The following is a 24,537-nucleotide window of genomic DNA, read 5'->3' as shown; positions in this document are numbered from 1 at the left end:
AATGAAAAGTCCAACTGTCTGATAATACATCTACTTAAGAGTCCACTCACTTAATGCCTGAACGTGGTCAACCACTTTTACTTGTAAGAATCATATTGCAGCTATAAATCGAACACTCAAAATAAAACCACCATTAGCAAAGCATCCCTCTGGTCTATCTTTTCCAACCATGTTGATCCAAGTTTATAATGACTGTTTTTATAAGAACTCAACTCAAGACATAGAAACATTAGCCACCCCCAAACCCCTACCAGAGCTGAAGGTGGTTTTTTCATGCCACCATTTATCCAAAGCTTGGACCCAGGCTCTGGAAGTCGCAGCGGTAGCTGGGCTACTCCTAAGTCCCTCCATGCTTTGTTTACAGCTACACAGGATTCACGTCATTTGCTCTCTCCTTATGATCTGGGTGAGCAAACAGAACGTAAGAGACAGTTCAAATGTTCAGGTAGGCCCAGGATGCAACCACAAGAAATGACAGAAGGTCGCCACGTGAAACAAAACTTGTTGAGTGGTTGGCAGTTCATACCAGCAGTGCAACTGGCAGGTAATCTTTGCCTTTCTTGCTTTTAAATTATTTTTTTATTTTTCAATTACAGTTGACATACGATATTAGTTTCAGGTGTACACCATAGGGATTAGACATTTATATAACTTGCGAGGTGATCACCCTGATAAATCTAGTCCCCATCTGACACCATACATAATTATTATAAAATTACTGAATAGATTCCTTATGCTGTACTTTACATCCCCATGACTATTTTGTAACTACCAGTTTGTACTTCTTAATCCTTTCCCCTTTTCCACCCATCTCCCCAAACCCTTTCCCACCTGGTAACCCTCAAAATGCTGTCTGCATCTATGGGCTTATTTCTGTTTTGTTTGTTCATTTATCCAATCTAGAGAGATTCCACACATAAGGTGAAATCATACATTTGTCTTTCTCTGTCTGACTTACTCCACTCAGCACAATACCCTCTAGGTCCATCCATATTGTTGCAGATGTAAGATTTCATTCTTTTTTATGGCTGAATAATAATCCATTGTATTATGTACCACTCTTTCTTCTCCATTCATCTACTGACGGACACCCAGGCTGCCTCCACAGCTTGGCCATTGCAAATAACACCGCAATGAACATACGGATGCACATGTCCCTTCCAAGTAGTGTTTTGAGCTTCTTTGGATAAATTCCCAAAAATGGGATTACTGGGTCCTTCTTTGTCTTGTGTTACAGCCTTTGTTTTCAAGTCTATTTTGTCTGGTGGTATTAAGTATTGCTAACGCATCTTTTTTTTTTTTTCCATTTCCATTTTCATTAAATATCTTTTTCCATCCCTTTACTTTCAGTCTGTGTCTTTCGATCTGAAGTGAGTTTCTTGTAGACAGCATATGTAAGGGTCTTATTTTCTTATCCATTCAGCCACCCTGTGTCTTTTGATTGGAGCATTTAACCTATTTACATTTAAAGTAATTGTTGACAGATATGTAGTTGTTACCTAATACATGATTCCTATTATCACCTCCTATTTACACACAGCAGGGACCCCCGACTTATCAATGCAGGTACGCGCCCCCCACCCCAGCAGCAGCAGCACTAGCACAACGTTCAGTCACTGGTAGTGCGATGCTGCCCACAATGCCTGTATCTCCTCCTTTCTGCCCAAGTCAAGTCGAGTTAAGGTTTGGAAAACCCCAGGGAGGAACCACCAAGCCCGCAACCCCCTAAGACATCCCCCACGCAGAAGCAACTCTTTCTCTGTAGTAATCTAGCCACACACCCTGCTCTCGCATTCTCTATGTCACCTAACAATCATGCTTTCTCCTGAGGGAAGCGTGAACCCAGGGTGAAACGACGGGACATTTCGAAGAGGTTCAGAGTGAATTAGCAGTGGTTTTAAAAAACTACGAGTCAGCGCTCCTATGTCACCTGACGGAATCCGGACTCTAAGTTGAAAGTGCACCATGGCATAAAAGCCTGAGTGCAGGTGGCCCAGTGACAGCATGTCGCATTTTCTGAAACCCAAGCTCACTGTGCGGGTAGAGTCACCTCTCCGGCGTTGTGTAACTAATGTCATAAACACCGCTCTCTGTAACTTCACACTTCTTTTTTGGTTTATAGAAATGGTTTTCATACCCACAATCACACTGTCCTATTATTACTCATTACCTTCCCACATTCTGCGACGCAAGAGTACATTTTCCACTTGGGAGGGAAAAAAAAATATTTAACTCCCACTTCCTTCCTCAGTTATATCAAGTACAGACAGAAATGATTATATTTGAAAGTTTTCTTCGTTTTTCACCCCAATTCCTAAGTACTACTCTTTTTAAAATAGATTCTTTTGCTTCAAAACATTACAAAAATAAATCTCAGTCTTCTCTCTTAGAACATAACAAAAAGATCTCAAAATTTCAGCTTGCCTTAATAGCTTGATTTTCAAAGAGAATTAGCTTTAGTTATCGTAACTATGTCTTTCATTTCATTTATACTCTGTAAAATATATCTTCTTTCAAAGGCACGAACAGACTTTTTAATTTAAAGATAAACCCCATTTGAATAACCTATAATTCACTAATAGCATTTGTGTTTAATGTAGAATGTTCTTTCACCCAAACACATTGAAAATATGGGGGTGGGAGGGGTGGGAGGAGAGAAATGCTAGGCCTGTTTATGGAAAAGGAAATTGAAAGAACTCAAGTGTGTCACATGATCACTTTATTCCCTCCTATGACACAGACAAATCATTTCCTTTACTAACAAAGCCTCTTAAAATTACAGAAAGCTATTTCATCTTTGTTGGCAAGAGTCAAAAGTTATCAAGTCAAAAGAAAAACTTCACAAAACCCTATTCACCCCGCAATCATACTTCTTATGCTTTGCAACAACAACAAAAACTGTTCTTCAAGGAGCCGTTTCCAATTTCCAACTAGAGAGTGACGGCACAAAAGGCTCAGACGTTACTTACCCATGAACGTGAACTTAACCATGGAGGCCAACTTCAAATAGTCCCCAGAGAGACAGGCATAAACCCAGCCACGGTTCTGCCTCCAGAGTGAGTATGCAAAGGCCAATCTGAGCAGTGAAAACACACCAGGTTCCCCATTTAAATGGAGAAACTAACATTTTCTTTAATGAAAATCAATAAACTAAATCATAATAATCCTAAAGAAAAACAAATCAAAGTCTATTGACCACTTTGGCAGTATTATACAAACTTTCCATAAAACAACGGTCATAATACAAGCTCTATTATTCTCCCTTGGGACTACATTTGTCATTATTTCCTAGCACTACCTGGCCACTGAAGCCCTTTTTAAAGAAATAATTCAACAGATTAATGGGTCTTATTCATGTTTCTATCCTTATCTTTCCTTCAAATATAAAATATTCTTATAGCATGTTAATATTTTGCAATGTTGCACATTTATTTTGTTCCTCACAGAAAATGAATCTAGCACCCCCCGTTTTTAAATGTCTTCACAGAAATAAACAGGGATTGCTTTCTCTTGGCCTTCTACATTCAAACTCTTGTTTTTCCCGTTACACTGGTAGGCAGACCTTTGCTCTTCATCACCAAACCCTTTTTCATCTTTGGCATTTTCAGGGCTCTCCATCATTACATCTCTTCAACTACAAAAAGAAAGGAGGGGAGGGGAGGGGTGAAGAGGAGAGGGGAAAAGGGAAAGAGGAAAGGGGAAAGGAAAGAAATCACATCTCTTTCCCCAACTGACCTTTTGCTTCTGTCCCACTTCAATCTGAATTACTGATTGGGGAAGGACATTTTCTCACTTCAGTTCCACTCCAAATACTGAGCAGGTTCAAGTACGCAGACCTGCCTCATGCGTCTTCACTTTTCCTGAACCAGCTGGGAACAGATGTCAGTTACAAGGCTTTTTTTTTTTTTAAATCTGATCAGCAACTGGAGAAGATGTGACAAACCTCTGCCTCAGCACTTCTCTCTAGGAAAGTGGGGCGGTGGGGGGGGAGGTACAAGGAGGCGTCTGGGCCCCCAAAATGGCAGACACTTAGGTTTCAAAATAATAAATAATAATACAAACACACACATATACATCATATACATATATGAGTGTCTGTATAGTTTAAAGGACAAATAAGCAATCAGAAATGGAGCTACGGAAGGAATCTAAGAATTGCATGCCATTTGAAGGCCCCATACAAGCCTCAAAATGCCAAAGAAAGTGCTCATTTTATCTTTTGTCCTCCACACTAATTAGACCCTGAGTGAATCTTGACAATAAGCCAGAGCAGCTTGTAGGTCTAGAAGTTCCTTTCCAGCCACAGGGAAGAATCTTGACACACAGCACTCCCGACAGCCAGTTGAGAGGCCTAGCTGGCCCCCTCCCACCTTCCAGCCCGGGGGGGGGGCGCGGGTGTGGGACCTGGATTCCACTCACTGCCAGCTGAGGACAGAAGCACTTCATTTGCTCAACAGCCAACCCCAGGAAAAAACACAGTGTGTGAAAAGGCAGTTCGTACATAGGGTGAAATGAACAGAATGTACAATTTGTTAATTCTGTATGCGTTCACAGAAATTAGTCAACACAACTGCTACCATCCAGAATAGACACTTACTCAATTCTGAGAGTATCTACTATCTACATACAGATCAAGGTAGTGTACTTTCTTCTTCAGTTAATACCTAATATTCCTGATTTAAATGTAAGTGACGAGAAAGTTCAAACTGTTTCTGGAAATACAAACAGTCACTTACTCAGGGCACAACCTTGGGCAACAATGAAACCAGCCCCAGCCCTTCCCTGAGGTTATTCTTCACTCTTGCCTCAAGGCCATATAAACAGGTACCCCCACCACCACCCTCCTCCACCCATCATTCTCCCCGGCCCTTCAGAAGCCAAGGGAACATGCCACCACGTAAGCAAACGGTCCCTACACAGCTCGGCCTTTTCAGTACAATCAGCAATTCTTGGCTGACTTCTCACCTCACCCCCTCCCCAGCTCCAAGCACTCATAGGTCCAAACAGAAGCTCAGCCATAAAGAGCTCCTTCGCTTTCTCCACTCAAGTTCTGCAGCTGCCAAGGAAACCTCCAGAGAAAGCTGAGCCAGTCTCTGCTCCACGTCCCCAGGGTGGGGGTGAGGGTGGGGGTCCTCAGTGTCACTTGCCACAATCCTCTTTTCCTGATTAACTCCAGCCCTGACAAGAGACAAAGGCTATTTCTAATCTTTTCCTCTTACCTACTTCCACGCCTCTGCCTTTTTCTCTCTGCAGTTGACCTCTAGATGACAGGCGTCAGGCAAGACCTCTCCCCACGCCCTTCCTTCCTACAGATCTTGCCTGATCCTGCACAACTGGCCTTTCTTTCCAAGCTGATCTCCTCTGTGAGCTCGTTTCCCTTCTCCTGAGATTTTGGTCACTCCGATCACCACTACCTGAAACTGAGGGTCCTTACGACTGATTAAATTCACTTTTAAACCCTAACTCTAGAAATCATATCCTTCTCTCTATGTATCCCCCTCAGAGACCTAACCTTTCCCCTGGATGACCAGCAACCCCCCGGCAGCAGAAGACACTCGCCTGGACCTGACTAATGGTCACCTGGCCCGGACCTCGGGCAGCTAAAGATAACATCTTGACCTAAGTTATGTTTCAGCTCCTGAGTCCAAGGTGGAATGACCCCCTGGCTACTTTCAGATGAGACCATCCAGACGGATGCCAGAGAAAAAGCTCAGAACTGTCCTCAACACCTGAAGAAATGATTCATTAGCCTTACCTCACTTCCGACCAATCAGCAACCAGCACAACTCCAGACCCCTAGCCCAGTGTCTGTGACTTTGCCCTATAGAATCTGTAACCTACACGCCAGGGGGAGGGCGCAGGCTTCTGAGCATTAGCTTCCCCTTCTCCTGGATGACGCCATTCATAATGAAAAGGCCAGTATTTCTCCAGTGCAGTTCTCGGGTTTAGTGTTTGGCCCTGCTCGCGCCAGGTGGACGAACTCTTTCTAGAACATCCCAACTGGTCTAGAGAGACCTCCCCAACCTGTACCTCGGTGCTGTTTCAGCGGCATGCTGCCTTCAGTCAAGTCCTCGAGCCCGTGTCTCTCCCGGCCCTTGCCTGTCCCCTTTGCAATCCACTCTCCAAACCACCCTGTAAGAAGGAATTTGGGGAGGTGATGGAACTGTTCTTATCACACTGTGGGGGTGGAAGCAACCAGAAATGAGGGAAGGCCCCAAAAGGAACACCAACTGTAACAAAGAACCTTGCGATACTACAAGTGAGTGACATAACCATGCGGAAGTGGGCAGAGAAGAACAGAACCACCCAAAGCGACTTTGGAAAACAAAACGTTTACTGTACACTGTAAGGGAACAAATAACGTTTGTGATCTAGTTAGCAGTAGACCAATGACAGTTCTTTAGTTTTGATAAGTGTTTTATAATGATGTCAGGAGGTTAGGGAAAATTGGGTAAAGGGAACATGGAAACTCTCTGTATTATATCTGCCAACTTTTCTATGAGTTAAAATTATTTCAAACTAAAAAGTTAAGTGCAGATGCTTGCTTCCATTTAATAGTGTTTAGCGACTACACGAAATAAAGCGCGTGTCACAGGATACTCCCATCCCTCCCAACCTTCGTTCTCTTCTGTCTATACTGTTACCGCTGACCTTTGTCTCTGCCAGTGTTCTTTCAGCAGAATTCATTTTCCGGTCGCCCTTTCCTCTCGTGGACCCCACAGCACTGCCAAGAGCAGACTTCTCCCCGGCTCACTGGCTCTTCCCCCTCTCCCCTTGTGGGTCCCTTTAGACTCTGACATCGACCTTTGTTCCAAGGCAACCTTTGCAACTCCCTGGTCACAACAATCACATAGATTCATAGAACTCACATATTTCTACGTTCAGCCCTAATTCTTCCTTAAGAGTCACCTTTCCAATTGCCGGTTATAGATTCCACTTGGCTCTCCCAACTGGCTGTCACACTTACCCTAAAAACTCTATGTTCCCACCCAACTTGTTCCTCCTCTGAGTCCTAGCTGTGTGACATCAGTGACACTCAACTTTCTCGAGGGAAGTATTAAAAACCTGCAGGCAGCATGTCACACACTGTGCAACAGACACTAGTTCTGCAGGACTTACTAGGCTTTTCACAAACACCAGACATAAATACAGTAAATGCTGGATTTTTCTACATTGAGCAGCTTGCTTTCAGGCAGGATAGCCTCTATTATGCAAGGAATATTATAAATCTCCGACAAGAGGGATCCAATAGTTCCCAAATTTTGATCTAACCACAGGTCATTTTTTCCTGAGCCACGAATACAAACGCCAAAATGATTTCCCCAAAGGCTATACCAATTTTTGTTGTCGCCATTCTAAATTAGTTACTTTAACTGCATCCTGTCTCCTGCCTTTATAAATATTTATTAGCTAACATCTAAGGTGGCAAGAGGATGACTTCTTACATACAAATTTCTGTGTCATTGATTATTAGGAAGTTTACACTGTTTCCCATAGAGCTTGCTTGCTAGTTGTAAAAGAAACATTTACCCAGTGAATGATGAATGAATGAATGCAGAGGGAGATGACGAATCTCCTATTTCTGCAGATCTATGAAATAACTTACTGACCTACACTCTTGTCACTTAACTAATAAGCAAGAGCACACAAAACCCATCCATCCAGTTCCCCAAAATAAATGGACAGATCCGGGTGAAGAGAGAGAGCTTTTAATGTCCCAGCTACGCAAACACAGACAATAGGTGGCGGGCACAGCACCCCTTCCTGCAGTTTCAGTGTCAACACTGCCTTTGCTCCCGGGCTTCCTTGTGTTGGAAAATTTTCCACCTAGAAGATGAGGATCACAGCATATACCCAACCCAGATACAGGGAAAGAGGACTGACACTTAGTTAAAGGGAGACATGTCATAATCAGACTCACCACACAAAAAGCACAGGCAGCTTAAAATGCAAACAAGGAGCAGCCAGTGGTCAGATCATCTCAAGGAAGGTTCCAATTGTTTTCATCCCACAACCAGACCGAAGACCTACCACTCCAGCCAGGAGACCTACCCAGCCACGCGGTGGGGACCATGCTCGGAAGAATAGTTTGTGATCATAAACTTCCTTGTCACCGAGTATCTGCATTTGAGCAAGGGAAGGAAAGAAGCTGAATAGCACTCTCAGGTGTGTGTGTGGGGGGAGGGGGGGTAGCTGGTCTTACCTTGTCCATCACAGAACCCGTGGGCTGAGGAGTGAGCCTTGGTCGCCATCAGTCAGAGGCACAGATGACCCCCCAGGTTAGAACCAGAGAGGCGGGCGGAAGAGCTGCTCAGACCAGAGGCATCATGGCACCATCCTCACCTGAGCTCGCCTGACCTCTGCAGCCCCCCAACGACAACGGAATGACGCGTTTGCACAGACACAGCATTCACAGCGTGTAGCACTTTCCACAAGCGGCAGCAGCCGCCTTGGCTGAAAGTCAGATCTGAGAGGACTCCAGCGTCCCCGTGCCCTGCCGGAGACAAAGCTCTCTCCTAGTTGGGGGGACGGTCAGAGAAGGGGAGACCGCAAAGCCGTGCCTCCCAAATCCTCAGAACCCTTGCAAGTCAGTTTTCCCCAAGGGAGCTCCGAGAATGGTATCAAACTCTAAGTTTTGAGTCCTAGCGTTAATTAAAAAATCAATCAGTAATTAACGTGATATGGGAAGCAATATATATATAACAACATATGCCTCTACCTGTTTTGAGACAGCGTAGAGGAGTGCTCAGTTCAGCTTATGGTTGACTCACGTTAACAGCAAGAAAGTGGTCCTCAGATATAGGGTTTCCCACAAAAGACAAATACAGGGGTGACAGTACATCCTGAAGGTGTCTATTGTATATTGTTCTAGTTGCTTACACTTCAATTAATCCCCTTCACTTAACCATCTCACTGCCCTTGGCACTCTGTCCAATCTAAGCTACACCTTAAACTGGGAATAATAAATGCAAATCTCTAGTTCCCTGATTTCAGTTCATCTGCTTCTTTTGCCTTGATGAATCCAAATGCTCAAAATTTAGTAAGTTTTTAACTATCTCCCTAAGGTTCAAAAAATCTGTAAACTTCTTGGAAACTGTAATAAAAGATACAAATCACAGACCAAAGGTGTCATAGACCCAAATTCAATCTAACTTTCTAGCGGGATTCCTATGTAGCGCCCATACTCGGAAGTCAAACCACATAAAGCAGCAGCTTAATTCCCCATCCGAGGCAGAACAATTCTGTATTCATCTAGTCTCTAAAAACCTGACAGCTCTAAAAACCAAATCTGGGCAGTCTTGTAGAAAGAGCAGACAGGAACAAGGAGAAGCTGAGGCATGTGATGTGAGAAGGTGAACGCAGGACGGGTGTGGAGACCCGAGCTAAGGTTTTCATTTCGAGCACAGCTGTCCACTAAAAGGCACCAGGGCTCCTGGAGAAATGGCTGGTTCTGGGATTGGGCAGGAAAAGCCCAAAATGAGCCTGGAGCACCGTGCGATGCCAGAAAAGAAGAAAGTGCTGCAAAACGCAAAACACTGACGGGGTTAAGTCAAAGGGACGGAAGGGTCAAGTGAAAGAGCTCTCAACAGCCACAGCTGGTGCAACAGAGCAGCAAATAAAGCAGCAGCACTGGATTATAATCCAAAGTACAGAATATGTATCCACACATGCATATTGATATCAACGACTGAAATGATTGACTACGTGGGGAAGAGCAGGCCTGTCTGCACAGGATTCCAAGCAGCTTATGTAAGAGCCCCGCCCTTATGGAAGCGACCAGTAACTCCCACTCCTTGGCGACTTCCTCCCAAAGAGGACAGTACGGAAAGGGAGAGAGAAGAGTGACTACAGGAGAGAAGCCTGACAAACACGACAGCAACCAGGTGACCAAGGCCAACATCACCCGAGGTAAGTCCTGTGGATGGTATGTTCCCTTGATGCGACGTTAGAACAGCAGGTGATCCCAGAAACAGCTTACCCCAGCCTAACCAGGAGAAAAACATCCGACAAATCACAACTGAGGGACATTCAGGGACAAAATACCTGACCAGTATTCCTCAAAACTGACAAGGTCGTAAAAAACAAAAGGACGTCTAAGAAACTGTCCCAGCCAAGAGAAGCCTCGGGAAACATGGACTAAACATGACGATACCCTGGGTGGCATCCTGGGACAGAAAAAGGCCATTAGGTGAAAACTGAGGACATCTAAGTAAAACCATGGACTTAAGTTTTTTAAAAAGTAAGACAGGTAATGAATAGCTAAGAGAGTGGAAGAGTATTAAAATGCAAAGAGGGGAGTTGCCATGAGCAGATGGGTACTACAATCTCTTTACTTCCAAAGAATGTTGGCAAATGGCACTATAAACAGGAAATAATTCCTAAAATGTTTAAATAACAACGCTGTATATGTGGAGATTCATTCTCCATTTTATCCTCTTCTCATTAAGCTGCCTTAAGGTCAGCCACTGACTAAAGCAAACGACTTAGCAACTTTTAAACCAAAGTTTCCTAGAAACAGAATTTCCAAAAGTTTGCGTTCTCCATGCCTTCTGGAGTCCCAACATGACTGCCAACGTCTTCAGCAACCACAGCCAGCCCCAGCCTGTGGCCAGAGATGATACAAGATTATGTGGTTTCTCTTTCTGCCCAACAGTAAGCAACAGGACAACTGCATTGCTGATTGTTTAGTATGTAAAACAACAGCCCCTAAAAAATAGGTCCATCCTAAAGATTTGGTTGTATGGGTCACATGGAAGAAAATGAATCGCTGATCCCTCTCACCATCCTTCAGGCACCTTCTAACAAGGCCAGTCCTTCCTTCCACGATAGCAGTGTACCTGGGTTTTGCCATTCCAAAAATTAGCAGCCATACTGGAAACTATTGTTTCCCTGTATAATTTCCCAATCATACGAGTATTCTAAAATCCACATAACATCACAAAGCCAATGTAATCAATGGCCCACACAGAGGAAAACAGAGCAAGATATACATTTAACTTTTTTAAAGTGTGGTAAAATACACATATAAAACTTCCCATGTTAACTATACACATTTAATTTTTATATGAAGAGTATACAAAATAACAAAAGCAATAATGCTACCTAGTATTACTAAGTGAAGACATGCTAAGGAATAAAAAACAATTAGTTGAGCTGTTCCCAAACGTAGGCTGAAAATTTATTTAAAATCTCTAACGGGCAATTTGTAAATACACATATTATGCAAGATGTAGACTGCAGACTTCTGAATGAATATATATACACCCACACGTCCTAACAACAGTGATTTGCTTCAGAGAGGTTCAAATCAAATTTTGTTTTTTCCTAAAATATCTAACTAAGGTGCCTGGAGAATATTTACAACCAGATATCCCACAATCATTTCAAACACCTTCAGCTGAAGCCGCCATCTATTCCTATAAGAATGGACTCCCCTCTTTCTATCCTGTGATTCTCTCATCCCTCAAAGTAACTTCCACCTGCAGCTCTTCTTTTACTAAGTCCTGTCCGTTTTCCTTGGCAATGTATTTTATGTCTATCCTCTTTTAACTCCTGTCAGGCCTTTAGTTTTGGACCATGTCATCTTACACCTAGACAGATATTATACCCTGTCCTCCGCTCCTCCATCCTCTCATTCAGAATTCCCACATTAACCTTTCCAAAACTCCATTTTAATCGTATCTATCACTCTCTCCATTAAAAATCCTCGAATCACCTTTCAAATTAAGTCCAAGTTCTTTGGCCTGACCCCAACTGGAATGCAGCCACTGTGTTTCTGCAGCCCCACAAGTACTGTTCGCAGATGCACGTTTTCTTCTTGGGCCATCCCATTTCCTGACCTTGAATCACACACACACACACACACACACACACACACACACACACACACACACACACCACCCCACCTCCACTGCCCCCTCTATCAGCCAAGTATGAAGAACCCATTCCCTCAGGTTTCTCTGAAGGAAGACGGGTGAAAAGGGGACAGGGACTAAGAAGTACAAATTGCCAGTTACATCAAGTCATGGAGATGTAAAGTACAGCCCAGGGAACACAGTCAATCATATTGTGATAACGATGTGTGGTGTCAGATGGGGACACTAGACTTAGCTGGGTGGTCATTTCGTAAATTATATAAATGTCTAATCACTATGTTGTACACCTGTAGTACAACACTGTATGTCAACTATATTGGAAAATCAATGTAAAAAACAAAGTGAATTAACAACAAAAAAACAGTGAAGTAGTTTTGAGGTAACAATGGTCTGATTGAAGGAAAAGACATTCTTGGGTTATTTCCAGGGTGATGGTACTGGTTCCTTATTACACCTCATTTCAAAATGTACGGCCTTTTCCCTAACGTGGCTGAGGCTCCAGAGCTCCTCTAGGCACCAGGCATGGGTAGGGTCGCCTGGAGTTCACACAAGGAAGGAATGCAGTTTCCTCTTAAAGGGCAGCAAAATTTCAACTCACAAAACAAAATACCTCAATGTCTCTCTGACTGTTCTATGAGCCTTTCTCTTAATTTCAAAGACTCTGTCTTCCCAGTCAAGGACTGGCTGTAATCTCAAGTGCTCCTTGCCTAACCCCGGCCTCCCCACCTCCACACCATGGTCTCCCGCTGACTGACAGCTACACGTGGCCCAGGCTCACAGGCTGGACCCCACAGGCGGCTGAGCACCAGCGTAAGCAGCCCCAATTCCTAAACCAAAGGGAACTAAAGAAAAACAGGAATGGAGAGACAACTTGGAGAAAAGTCAAAGCAAAAGTGGGCTAAGTCCTTACCATGTTGTCGTCGTTTACCCATAGCCATCTATTTCTCTAGAAAGTTGAGCAGCTGCCCTTTCTTCAGGGAAGAGGATGGGAGGCAGCCATGGAGGTGGGAAAGGAGAGGCCATAGGCTGGCTGGCTGCGAGGCAGGGGTGTGGAGCCAATACAGGCATCCTAAAGGTCCAGAAGAGACGGGGGACAGGGCTCCCCGGCAACAGCCACAAGTGGTTAACGTCCATTCAGAACTATCCCTAAGGCCATGCGAACTGTGACTCCACTCCTGCAGGTGTACTTGTCATGCTTTATAACAGGTGCTGTTGTTTGTTTGCTTCTTTCCCTAACTGCATCAGTCAGAGCCCCAAAGTCCATTTTAAAAATGCTCTCCAAAGAGCAGGTATTGACTAAATAGTAAATGCCGAAGAGTTAGAACTATGACTGAAAATTACGTCTACTTTCACACAGCACACAGCCTCCACTTCCTCAGCTCCCAAGATACTTGCAGGCCTGAAGCCAACTCCCCTGTACAACCTCTCTTCAGACACCTGGAAATTGCTAGAAGCCAAGAGGTCATGAGGACCACTGATTTTTGGCTTGGCAATGATCAGTTCAGGTCAACCCGAGGCATTAAGCAGGGACATGGTGGGAGAGGCTTGGAGGAAAATTCCCATGTCTGCCAGAGGGTACTTTAACTTTAGTCAATCCGGAGAATACAGAAGTAGAGACACAAGCAGAACGTTTTTAGTGTTTTACTATTTTATGGCAAAAACTTCCATGAAAGGACGCTGACTGACTTCATGAGCTTCTTTACCCCTTCCCTCCTGAAATTCCACAAAGACGACATTAAAAGTACTTGTAAAAAGATAAAAATAGGCAAATATGTAGAGACAGAAAGATTTGTGGTTGCTTAGGGCTGAGGGGTTGGGAGAACTGAGATTGATGACTGAAAGTTATAGGGCTCCTTTCTAAGGTCATGAAAGGTCCTAAATTGGCAGTGGAGATGGTTATGCAACTCTGGAACTGCACGCTACGAATGGGGTGAACTGCTTAGTATGTGACTTTTATCTCAATAAGGTTGTTACGAAAAAAGTGCTATATGCCCAAAGGACAAGACAGTGAGAATGGATTCAATGCCATGTAAGTCACCAATAAAGCTTCGGGAAAAGGAAGAGTGGCAGCTAGCTCAGCAGAGTCGAGAAGTTCGCTACGTCCCAAGGTCTTGCAGGAGGCAGCCGCAGAGATGCAGGACAGTTAGTCCTAGCAAACTTCAAAGAAGCTCAGGCCTGTTAAAAGGAAGTGAGGTGGGGCTGAAAACAAGGAGGAATGGAAGTCAGTACACAAAGCCTTTGTGTGATCCCCTGACCCTCTGCAGCCTGGGACAGCTAGAGAAGAGCAAGAGGTCAATTCTCTGGATTACCCAAGCCCTGAGGCTTGGGGTTCAGAGCCCAGCAGGGAGGTATGAGACAGAAAGCCTGCCCTTCCGTTTGCTCCACCCCGAAGGCCACAAGCCAAGATTATTCCCCAGGCAGGAAAAGGGATAGGTCTCCTAGGAAAAGAAAGCTCCAGATGCTGACTTGTGGGGTCCTTCAATGAAGCACCCAGCTCCATGAATAATCCCAGAAAAGCCCCCTCAACAGATAGATCTCACCTGTGCAGGCAGAGCTTCCAACCAGCTTTTCACAGCGTCGTCCTTAAATAAGATCGCCAGACCTGTGGGAAAGCCTCCAACAAAGAGACCAAAATAAACCAGAAAATAAAACAACAGAGGACAGGGCTGCCGCAAAGAGTAGAAGAATATATATACATATAATTAGTGTCCTCAGAGAAAAAAGAACAGGAAGTTATGAAGAAGCATCCAAAGGACAAGAAGGAACTTTTACAAATAAATATTAATAATTCAAATGAAAGATAAAACAGGCTAAAAATAATAATAAAGTCAAGGATATCGCCCATAAAGTAGCACTAGAAAAGAGATCCACACAATAGGAGAGAAAAGGTATGAAAATTAAACGCGCAATCCAGTTGGTCCAACATCTGACTAATTAGAATGTTTCAGAAAGAGAAAATGCAGAGAGGATATCATCAAAGAAAAAATACAGGACTATCTCGCAAGACTAAAGGAGTCAAATCTTGGATTGAAAGGGCCCTCACAGGGCTGCCAGATAAAACACAGGATGCCAGTTAAATTTGAATTTCAGGTAAACAATGATTAATCTTTTAGTGTAAGTCTGTGCCATTGTGTATCCGGGTATCTTGAAGTTTTTGTTTGTTAAATCTGGCCACCTTCTACCTCTGACGGCCCAGCACATCAAATGAAAAAAGTCCACACCACAGCAGAACTATAGACCACCAAAAATGTAAGGAGTGCAGCAACCAACCAGGGTGCAGGCTTACTGTGCCCAGGCACTGTCTGAAGAGCTTTGCATGTGTTAAGTCGTTAAATTACACAACAGCCAAAGGGACACTCGGTGCCTCTGCTTCCAGACAGAAGGAGCCTCACCCTGAGCCTGGGATTTAGACAACCCATTTGTCTAGAGGACTAACGCGCAGTTGTTGTTTTTCTCTTTTCGATCTCACAGGAAAGTTTTGTTTAATTTTGGAAACTGGCTGAGTGAATGGGAATTACGGGAAAGAGACAGGAAGAGGGAAGGTGGTGTGTGTGTGCGGATCACAGCCTCTACCCCGGGGTGCCAGAGCTTCCCGATTCCCGCTGCACAGATGGTACAGGTTTGGGGAGGTGCTCACAAGTGCCTGGAAATCTTCAGAAAAGTTAGGTGTGGACGACGTTCAAGAAAATTTTCCGTGATGGAGACTCCACCCATCTAGACTCCATGGGAACCATGAGCTGCTCAGCCTGCAGCTGGGTTCGGTGCGTCCAGGCCCAGCTTCCATCTGGACTGGGTTCCTGCTGTCACTCAACTCACAGGGTTGGTCCAAGGGTGAGAGAGTCTTCAGACTTTGGGTTTTAAGAGAGACACCTGAGGGGGTGGCCAGACGGGTCAGTGCTTAGAGCGCAAGCTCTTAACAAGGTTGCCAGTTCGATTTCCACATGGGCCAGTGAATGGCGCCCTCCACAACCGCTTGAGCTTGGAGTTGGGCCGCCGGTGGGTGACCGGTTGGCTCCGTGGTTAGAGCGCGGTGCTCATAACACCAAGGTCGCTGGCTGAAGTCCCACATGGGCCAGTGAGCTGCACCTTCCACCACTAGATAGCAAACAACAACTTGCCTTGGAGCTGAGCTGGGACCCCCACAACTAGATTGAAAAAACAACGACTTGACATCCTGGAAAAACACACTGTTCCCCAATATTCCCCAATAAAAATAAAAAAGAGAGGCGTGTGAGGAGTAGGCAAGGCCCTGGGTGGGAACAAGGTCCTGGCCAGAGATACAGCTTGATTTAAACCTTTTAAATATTTAGCCATATGGTATATACCTTTTAAATATTTAAATGTATCGTTTAAATATTTCATTATACCTTTTAAATATTTAGCCATCTGGTCTCCATTTGTACTCTTGCCCCCAAGCCCTGCAACATAAAGAGCAGGCCTGGGAGCCACAGCCATCGCCGCCATCACCGTCATCGCCACCACCGTCATCACCACCGTCAGCGTCATTATTTTACATGTTAGGGAGAGAAAGTTTAAGTATCTTGCTCAAGGACATATGGCAAGTAAATGGTGGAAGATGGAACAGAACTGACCTTCTGCCTCCACACCCCAGGCTCATAGCCTCTATCAGAACAGACAGTGGGGAGGAAATAGCTCAGATGAAGAGTCCAAATTTAGCAGAGTAAATATATTTCTTAGAAATATGAAAGTCAATCACACAAGAACAGATCAAAGAGTTGTAATTAACTGCCTACGGGAATGAGGACTGGAAAATACTGTGTGTGTTTTTTAACCTATGTACATGTATTACTTGAACAAAAAATTAAAATTGTTAAAAATAGATAAGTAACAATCTTAACTACACATCTATTTCCTCAATGTAAACAACTTAAAAATCACTCAGCTCCTCAAGCCTCATTTCTTCAAAAACTCGTAAAACACACTCATGGCTTTTCCTAATGCAAATGCAAATCTGTCACAGTAAGAAAAGAGTTCACTAATTGTAACCCTTAGGGCGTTACTGCATTTACTGTGGTCCAAAATTGTTTACAGTGAAATACAGCAAATCCCATTATTTGTCAAAAAATGTTACATAACTGAAAACCCAGACACAGTCATTTCTTTATTGCAAAATTAGGTTTCATGAATATTCAGAAGAACTTTTAAATGTATTTTTCTTTTTCAGGTCTCTTTTCCCCAACCTCAATGCATTTCGAAGACCCTTACTCAGTGAGAGTTAAAAATAAAAGGAAGAAAAAAACAGGAGGGAGAAGAAAAACTTTCAGGATCAAACTACTTTTCAATTATCTCTATTCCAGAAAAGTACACAGCTTTTAAATAAAATTATTTAATTTAGAAACAGTTGAACTGTTCCATTAAACTTACCAAATCTAATAGCACACATAATGAAATGTTAATTAACAAGTCCCCCTTAGACCAGGACCAATATCAATGAGAAATTCCAACCCAGAGAGAATTTTTTGTGTTTTTGTTCAAAGGTGGGGGGAAGGGGGTGCAGAAAGAAAAGGCTTACAACCTAAGACTTGACCCCAGAACAAAACCACGGCCTCTGAAGAATGTAGTCCATACAGCCTTTTATGTCTCTAGCTAACGAGGCTGCCCATTGTCAAATGTAAGGTCACACAGGGCTGGGACCTTGTCTCCCAACTTGTTCTTTTGCTGGTTTATCTTCATATGCTCTACTCCTCAGCCTAGTCTATCTTCTTCCCATTCAAAGCCTCCTGAAAACACCTCTCTGCTTAATCTCCACTGGCTTCAATCTGTCCAATTTATCTCGGTCTTTTCAACATTTATGTATTCTAATGTCCGGTACCCTTTCGCAACATCTTGAGGGAAACGGCTGGTAAATATCAGCAGTGTTAGTAATCTTTAAGAACCAGCAGTCTGAGGGGTGGGAACCCTGATTGTTTATTCATTGCTATGATTCAAATACACCCACCACGATGCCTTTTGAGACAGGTTAGTCAGCATGTCGTTAGGTAGACAGGAAGGTACCTGGTGGAATAAACAAAAAAGCAGCCATATCCTGAAACTCCAGGTTCTGGAACGTCTCCTTCACTCCAAGACAAAGATATGAGAACACGCCTTGAGGTTAATAAATTATCTCAAATCCTAATAAATTATCTCAAATCCCTTTTGTCTGAACAAAGGAACAGATCTGACAGATAGGAATGGGTTATTTCGTTAATCCCTTCAGGATGGGCAAACAGGACAAACCTGATAGATGAATTCAATTAGAAGGTTCCAGCTCCTTACCCAAGCAGGCAAGGGAAGGTATAAAAGTAAGAGCTTTTGCCTTAGACACTGAGCTTCCCAGTTTCGGGCACCCCCTCCCGCTGGGGAGCTGCAACCTCTTCTCCTGCCTCTAATAAACGATTTCCTTTCCAACTTTTTGCCTCTTCTGGTCCCTGTGTCCATTCTTGGGCTTCAAGAGACACAATCCCACCCACACCATTTACATCACTTTTAAGTGACTACCATGATGTCACTGGTGGGGTTAAGAAGAGGGACATGCCAGTAAGGCAGCGCCAACATGCCAAGTCATCCCTACATCACTGTGTCCCCAAATATGTCCCTGTTTATAGATATTAGGAAGGAAGGAAGATTCTAGGGTCAAATGGTTAACGTTTTAACTGGTTCCCCAAATCTTTCTCCCCATCCCATTCTGAGATCTTTACTATGGTTATGCGCATTTTGAATCACAAAAAAGGGTTGGAGTATCTAATGTTTACCAAATCTACCTGATCTCCAGACCCTTTTTTTCCTCCTAAGCATTCTCAGAGGCGCTGTGTGCCTTTTGGGAAATACCATGTTCAAAAAATGATTCTACTCCTTTGCAGCCGACAAGGAGACACCAACCACCACACAGAGCAGAGATGGCTGGGCATCCAGAAGATTCTTACTCCTCTGTAGAGGGCCACCAATACAGGCTAGGATTGGGGTGCTGTTAGCTAATCAAACTGGGGCAGTCTAATTTGGGTCTATCTTTAGTGACAATTTACACAGAAAACCCAATTGGAGCCTCTGTCTGCTGGCCCCGTGCCACGGGGATGTGGGGAACGTTTGGGCACCATTTCTTTGGGCTTTTCCTGTGAGATGTTAATGTTTCTCCAAGTCCCACAATGCATCTCTCTTATGATTCCGATAGCCCCCAAAACCTTAATGAACATCAACTTATAGAAGATTCCAGGAAGGGCATAATTAACCTAGATAAAACCGCCAAAATAGCTAGAAAAAGTTGATAGGTTACTTCTGTTCATAAGACACCAAGGAGTACCTGACAATTGAGGAAGACTTCAAATCTAATGGAAATGAAGTGGGTAAGACGAAGATCAAAACTGCAAAAAAGGCAAATGATTAATTAATTCCTTAGGGAAGAATAAGGAGGTCGATAATCTTAAAGCCTCGCAAATTAATACCCAGAACCAGCCATGGTTTGTTGGATTTGATAATAAGAATATTATCTTCACTTATTTTGTTTAAACCCTTCCTAAACAGAGGAAAGGCTTTCTGTGATGAAAACCACATATTTATGCTTCTTTAACAAAAGTACTGAGAATGATCAGACAATGATGGGCTATGAGAACAAGAAAAATGACAGCAATCTACTCAAAGGTACTAAGCAAGACAGAGATGGGCTACGGAGCATCTCTTCTCTAAGTGGAGGGGCTATAACGGATGTCTTCTCTAAGTTGAAACCAGAGGAAATGGTTCTTCTATCTCACTGCCAAAGACAGTAAATACAGGACAAGGAAAAAGCCACAATAAACCCAGTGGACATTTGGGGGCCTTTCCAGAAGGATCCAAATATTCTGGAACCACTCAGCTGATCCACAGTTAAGTAAAAATGTGCCATCATTCTACGCCACACAATCACTGCTCTCTCTAGCTTACACACATGAGAAGCATAAGCCAAACCCATTGCAGATAAATAAAATATTAAAGCCAACCATTTCACAGGTAAGCTAGGTCTGCAAGCAGTTCTAATATATTAATATATTAAATAAAAATGCATACAGCTTCCGAATTCTGAAAGTTAACCACTAACTTGATAATAGGAAGATTCAGTAACTCACAGAAACTTCTAATTGTTTTTTTCTTGAAGTACAAATAAGAATTGCTGATTTGATAACCTGGAATAACCAACTTACTCTCAGTTTATTGGGAAGCATGACTCAAGACTCTTTCAGTGTACTGAGCACTACACGAACTATAGGTCAAGAACCCCATCATTTTATCCACCAGCCGCAGAATCTTGCATTCTTTTGTATGACTTCTGCTGCAGTAATGGCACCCCACCTCTCTGTCTATTTCACACCCCCATTCAGGGACCTTCTAGCCAGTACAACCAAAATCTCTGTGTGAACACTGCATACTCTATTAGAATCACTCTGAACTTGAATGCCCAGGTTGCACCTTTGAAAAGAGCTTTATTTATTCAACAGATTGCCATCAATTCAAAACACTCCTCTTTCATTCCTGGATTTTTAAAATAGTTTCATTATAAGAGTAGTATATACTCTTGGCCAATACTCTAAAACCTAGAAGTATAAGCAACAGAAAGAAAGTCAGTCTCCAGAAGGTCCACTTGTCGGAGATAAGTTCTGATAACATTTGGGATATAGACTTCTAAATGCAATTGTAAGCATAAATACATATACACATGTATAGTTTTAACATAATACTTTTTTACATTCAACAGTATATCACAGACACCTTTTTATGTCTATGCATGCTTCCATCATGTCAGGCAGGTCAATTGTCTATGTTAACTGAACACATACATTTGTTCAAGAGTACCCTTTTAAATTTAGATTTTTATTTATTTTCCAAAGAAATTTTGCCAAAGCAAGAAACCACGAGACCTTTCTTCAAGAATTTTTGCAAAAATAAGAACACTTCAAAATATAACCTTTAAGACATAGTGTTGAGTTTCACCCATTTGCTTTAAAATTCTGAAGATATATTTTTAACTCGTGATAAAATGAAAGATGAGAGAAACACACATTAACATCCTTGACGCATGCTCTTGAATTATGACCCTTGAGTTTAATATGTCTCCAAGAACAACTTCTGTCATTCCACCCCTCAAGAGACGACATATTCTTGATTTCATAGTAAACTAGGTTTGCCTATGGGTAAGTGGTTTATATTTATCCACATACCTGATATTTCAGTATTCTTATACTTTCATTTTCCTATGGGATCTTAGCCTGAAGGAAATCTTATCTAAACAATAAACTACTTCCCCCAATTCAAGGTAAGTGTGAACACAAAAGTTCATCAAGCTTCTGGAGGGCACCCGGCTTTAGGCTGGCACGTAATATCATATGGTAGGATGAAAAGGCAAATGGTGAACAAAACAGAAACGGTTGGTCAGAAAGACAGACTAAGGTAGCTAGTCAACTCTCTAAGGTACCGTTAGTCAAATTTGTTATAAATACTCAGTTTAAGTATATTTTTTAAAAAAGTCTTAAAATAAATGCAAAAACACAGACCAAAACCGAGTATAAGAAACTTTTTAACCCCACTTATAAAGCATAGTATGTTTTATCTGGTGATTTTTTTTTAATGTTTCTAGTATAAGGGTCCCAGATTCCTCCAAAAAGGAAGGAAGGAGCCATTTACTTACTAGAAGGGAGAGGTCTGAGGGAAGGAAGAGGAGGAGGGAAGGAGGGGAAGGAGGAGGGAACGGAGAGAGGGAGGGAACAGAACATGCGTACAATGAGACATTCACATTTAAAATAGTGGCTGATGAGCAAATAGGTAGGATTGATATATGATTCATATCATACTTTTCATTACATTTTTTAATTTTTCAAAAAAGAGAGGAAGGGGGAGAGAAAAAAATTCTTTTAACAGTGCAATTCAGTCATGGGGATTTTAGCAAGCGGATACTCCATACAGATGAAGGTCAAAAAAATAACCAGAAGTCCTGAAGGAGGTGATAACCACCCTTCCAGTTCAGGAGGACAGGGAGGAAACAGGAGCCCTAGGTACAGCAACTGCCCTCTGGGTGGAAGGAAGGACAGCACAGGCTTGGATCAGACCAAGCTGTGACAGTTAAGCACTAACAGGGATAGCTACTTAATTTTACTTAGGATTCCTTACGCACCTGCTCCACTTCTGGAACAATGTCCTTTGAAGTAGAATGCACGAGTTAATGCGAGTGCTATTTCCCTCATAACTGGATTTTACAGAAAAATTAAGATATATATGAAGAGGCAAGTAAAAGTAACATGAAGAACATATGTTACATGGCTCAAGAAAGACAACCTGATGGATTTAAGTAAGGTATACGCCTGAAAAAGCTCCCCTCTTTATGGTGGCAGCTAGCCAGAAACAGGGAGCCCACGTGTTATCTAAATGCTTGGGAAGAAGGAAAGAGAAAATATGGTCCAAAATATGCCGAAAACGGGAAAGAGCAGGAAAAGTTTTAATCATATACTCTCATTTTCAAAAAGAAAAAACTCAAAATGAAAATACTTGATTACATATTTACTAAATTAGAAAATACATGATGTCGAGCCATGATAGGGTACATTCAACGTGGGTCTTTACTTTCACATGGAGCTGACCGATTTAATATTTGATTTTCATTTGTAGTCTGCTAAAATCACATGCAAATTCCAAAATGCCCAATTTTCACATTTTCCTCTATTAATGAACTAGAGCTAGTAGTTGTATCCTGAGTCTGCTTGTTCAATATTAAATATCCCATGAAGATTGTGTTTTATTATTCAAGTGACTAAATTCCTTTCAAAATCATTAGACTTTCATAACTTAGATCAGAGCGTAATTCCAGATAACAAAGTTCTCTCTGTCAAGGTTCTGATTTCTGGGAGTACAGGACACCCACAAAAGGCACTGAGAATAGCAGAGCAGTAAGAAATCATTTTTGAAAGCAAAACACTAACCTAACAAAAAGATCGTTTGTGGAGGGCTCCTTGAATTCCAAAGCCCCTGCTCAAAGGAAAATCAATTTGCATGCGATTTCGACTCCTCTGGCCCAGTGGGGCTCCCTGGGTGAAGCAGCTTTCACAAAGCTGGCCGCCTCAGTCACTTCCTCAGGAAGTGGGACTAACCACAGCTCACCCCAGCATTCACAGAGCGACTTGGATTTGGAACAGGACACTTTCACCACAGCTCACAATGCAGACTAGCCCCGCAGGACACAGACACTTCTGTACCCGAGCTTGGGGGTTCTGCTTTGCTTTGTGGTTTTTGGTTGAGGCCCCAGCGGAAGGTGACAGGTCCCGCGTTGCTGCAGCAAACCAGCCGGTTTATCTCCGTCTTCTCCCACCAGACCACCTCACCCACCCATGAGACACAGGGTACTCGATTACCCTGTGACTAAACCTGCATCCAACATACCCAAATTAAGCAACTCCAGTCACTCCACATGACCAGTGTTTTCTTTTTCTTGCTCAGAGTCAAAAATAGAATTGTGCTGACTTGCTGTGTGTGCTAAGGTTCTTGAACAGTGGAGTATCTACTTACTGAATATACAAAGCTTCCAGAAATACCTGCCCCATGTTTTTCTTTCGAAAGCAGAATGTAAATTTAAAGGGCAGGACTGCCCTCAGGTTAGCATTTCAAAAGAAGGCTCAGCTAAAACAATTAAACACAGAAGTTAGTTACTAAATACCAAACCTTTGCGCCCAGATCTGAAGAGCGGGCTGGATTCAGCCCAGCGCCTCCTCTCAGCGCAATAAGCTGCCTACCCCAGTTATCCAGCTGTGTGCTCTCCCTAGGGGTGGCCTTCAGTTCACCTCCAGGAATGCCTCTGGGAACCAGGTAGTCTCCCTGGGCTGACCATCTTTGCAGATACCTAGTGTGTGACAGTAAAAGAGTGCTCAGGGCAGGGCTTGTCCAGGCTTCCACTGAGTTTGCGAGCTAATAAAAGAAAACCTTCAGCTAAGGAGATTGCTGCAGGATTCTCTCTTTCCAACAGCACCCCCACAACCAATCAATCCTTCAAGTCCAGAAAGTAAACATCAGCTCTTTCCTTAGTTACTTCCAAAGAAAAAAAGGGCAAGGATCCTATTTGCGGTATCTGGGCAACATGTCACACTGATCCTGGGGGGGGGGGCGCAAAGTTTTAAACCAAAACTACGAAATCTTCCAAAGTAAGGGGCATCTGTATAAAAATGTTTGGTGAATTTATTTGTAATACAGCAAAACACTGGGAAACATGTGAATGTCCGTCGGTGGGGAAATAAATAAATCAATTATGATACACTCTTTTTAAAATTGTAATAAAATACTCGTAACATAAAATTCACCATCGTGACCATCTTGACAGCTCAGGAGCGTTAAGCACTTTCACACTGCTTACGGCACATCTTTTTATGGACTACAATGCAGTCGTTAAAAGTAAGGCAGTTCTATTATAGAAACTGACAGGGAGCAATCAGGACATACCATTAGTGGAAAAAAAAAATCAGGTCATCAAAACAATATATACTACATTAAAATTTTTTTAAAAGTAAATTGCATTTTTATATGTCTAGATACATAGATGTAAAATTCATAGAAAGGCTTACGATGCACATCAAACATTTGATAAGGGAAAAATGTCTTTCAAAGTTCATCCACCTAAGTGTAGGTGTGCATTTTCAGAATCTCGTGTCTACAGGGA

The 24,537-nt window shown here is 42.8% G+C and overlaps 1 protein-coding gene across 12 annotated transcripts in view; it reads right to left on the bottom strand.

Annotated features, from left to right (window-relative positions):
• ZNF532 (zinc finger protein 532) overlaps positions 1 to 24,537 on the bottom strand; it is a 97,109-nt gene that overhangs the window by 55,984 nt on the left and 16,588 nt on the right. The window contains exon 1 of one of the 12 annotated variants that reach the window (XM_074339894.2): positions 23,621 to 23,641. The exons of 10 other annotated variants lie outside the window; for them this stretch is intronic. Coding sequence is in view for 1 of the 2 variants with exons in the window: in XM_019729282.3 (XP_019584841.3) it covers positions 8,204 to 8,252 (49 nt within the window). In the remaining variant the exon portion in view is untranslated. Of the gene's footprint in view, positions 1 to 8,203; positions 8,356 to 23,620; positions 23,642 to 24,537 lie in introns of those variants that run through there. One more of the 12 variants, XM_019729282.3, reaches the window with a different exon arrangement.

The sequence above is a fragment of the Rhinolophus sinicus genome, chromosome 4 (assembly GCF_057876585.1).
Source record: "Rhinolophus sinicus isolate RSI-liver-muscle chromosome 4, RSI-T2T, whole genome shotgun sequence".
Taxonomy (NCBI): domain Eukaryota; kingdom Metazoa; phylum Chordata; class Mammalia; order Chiroptera; family Rhinolophidae; genus Rhinolophus; species Rhinolophus sinicus.
Note: the sequence above shows the minus strand (reverse complement) of the source record. Positions and strands in the feature narration are given on the sequence as shown.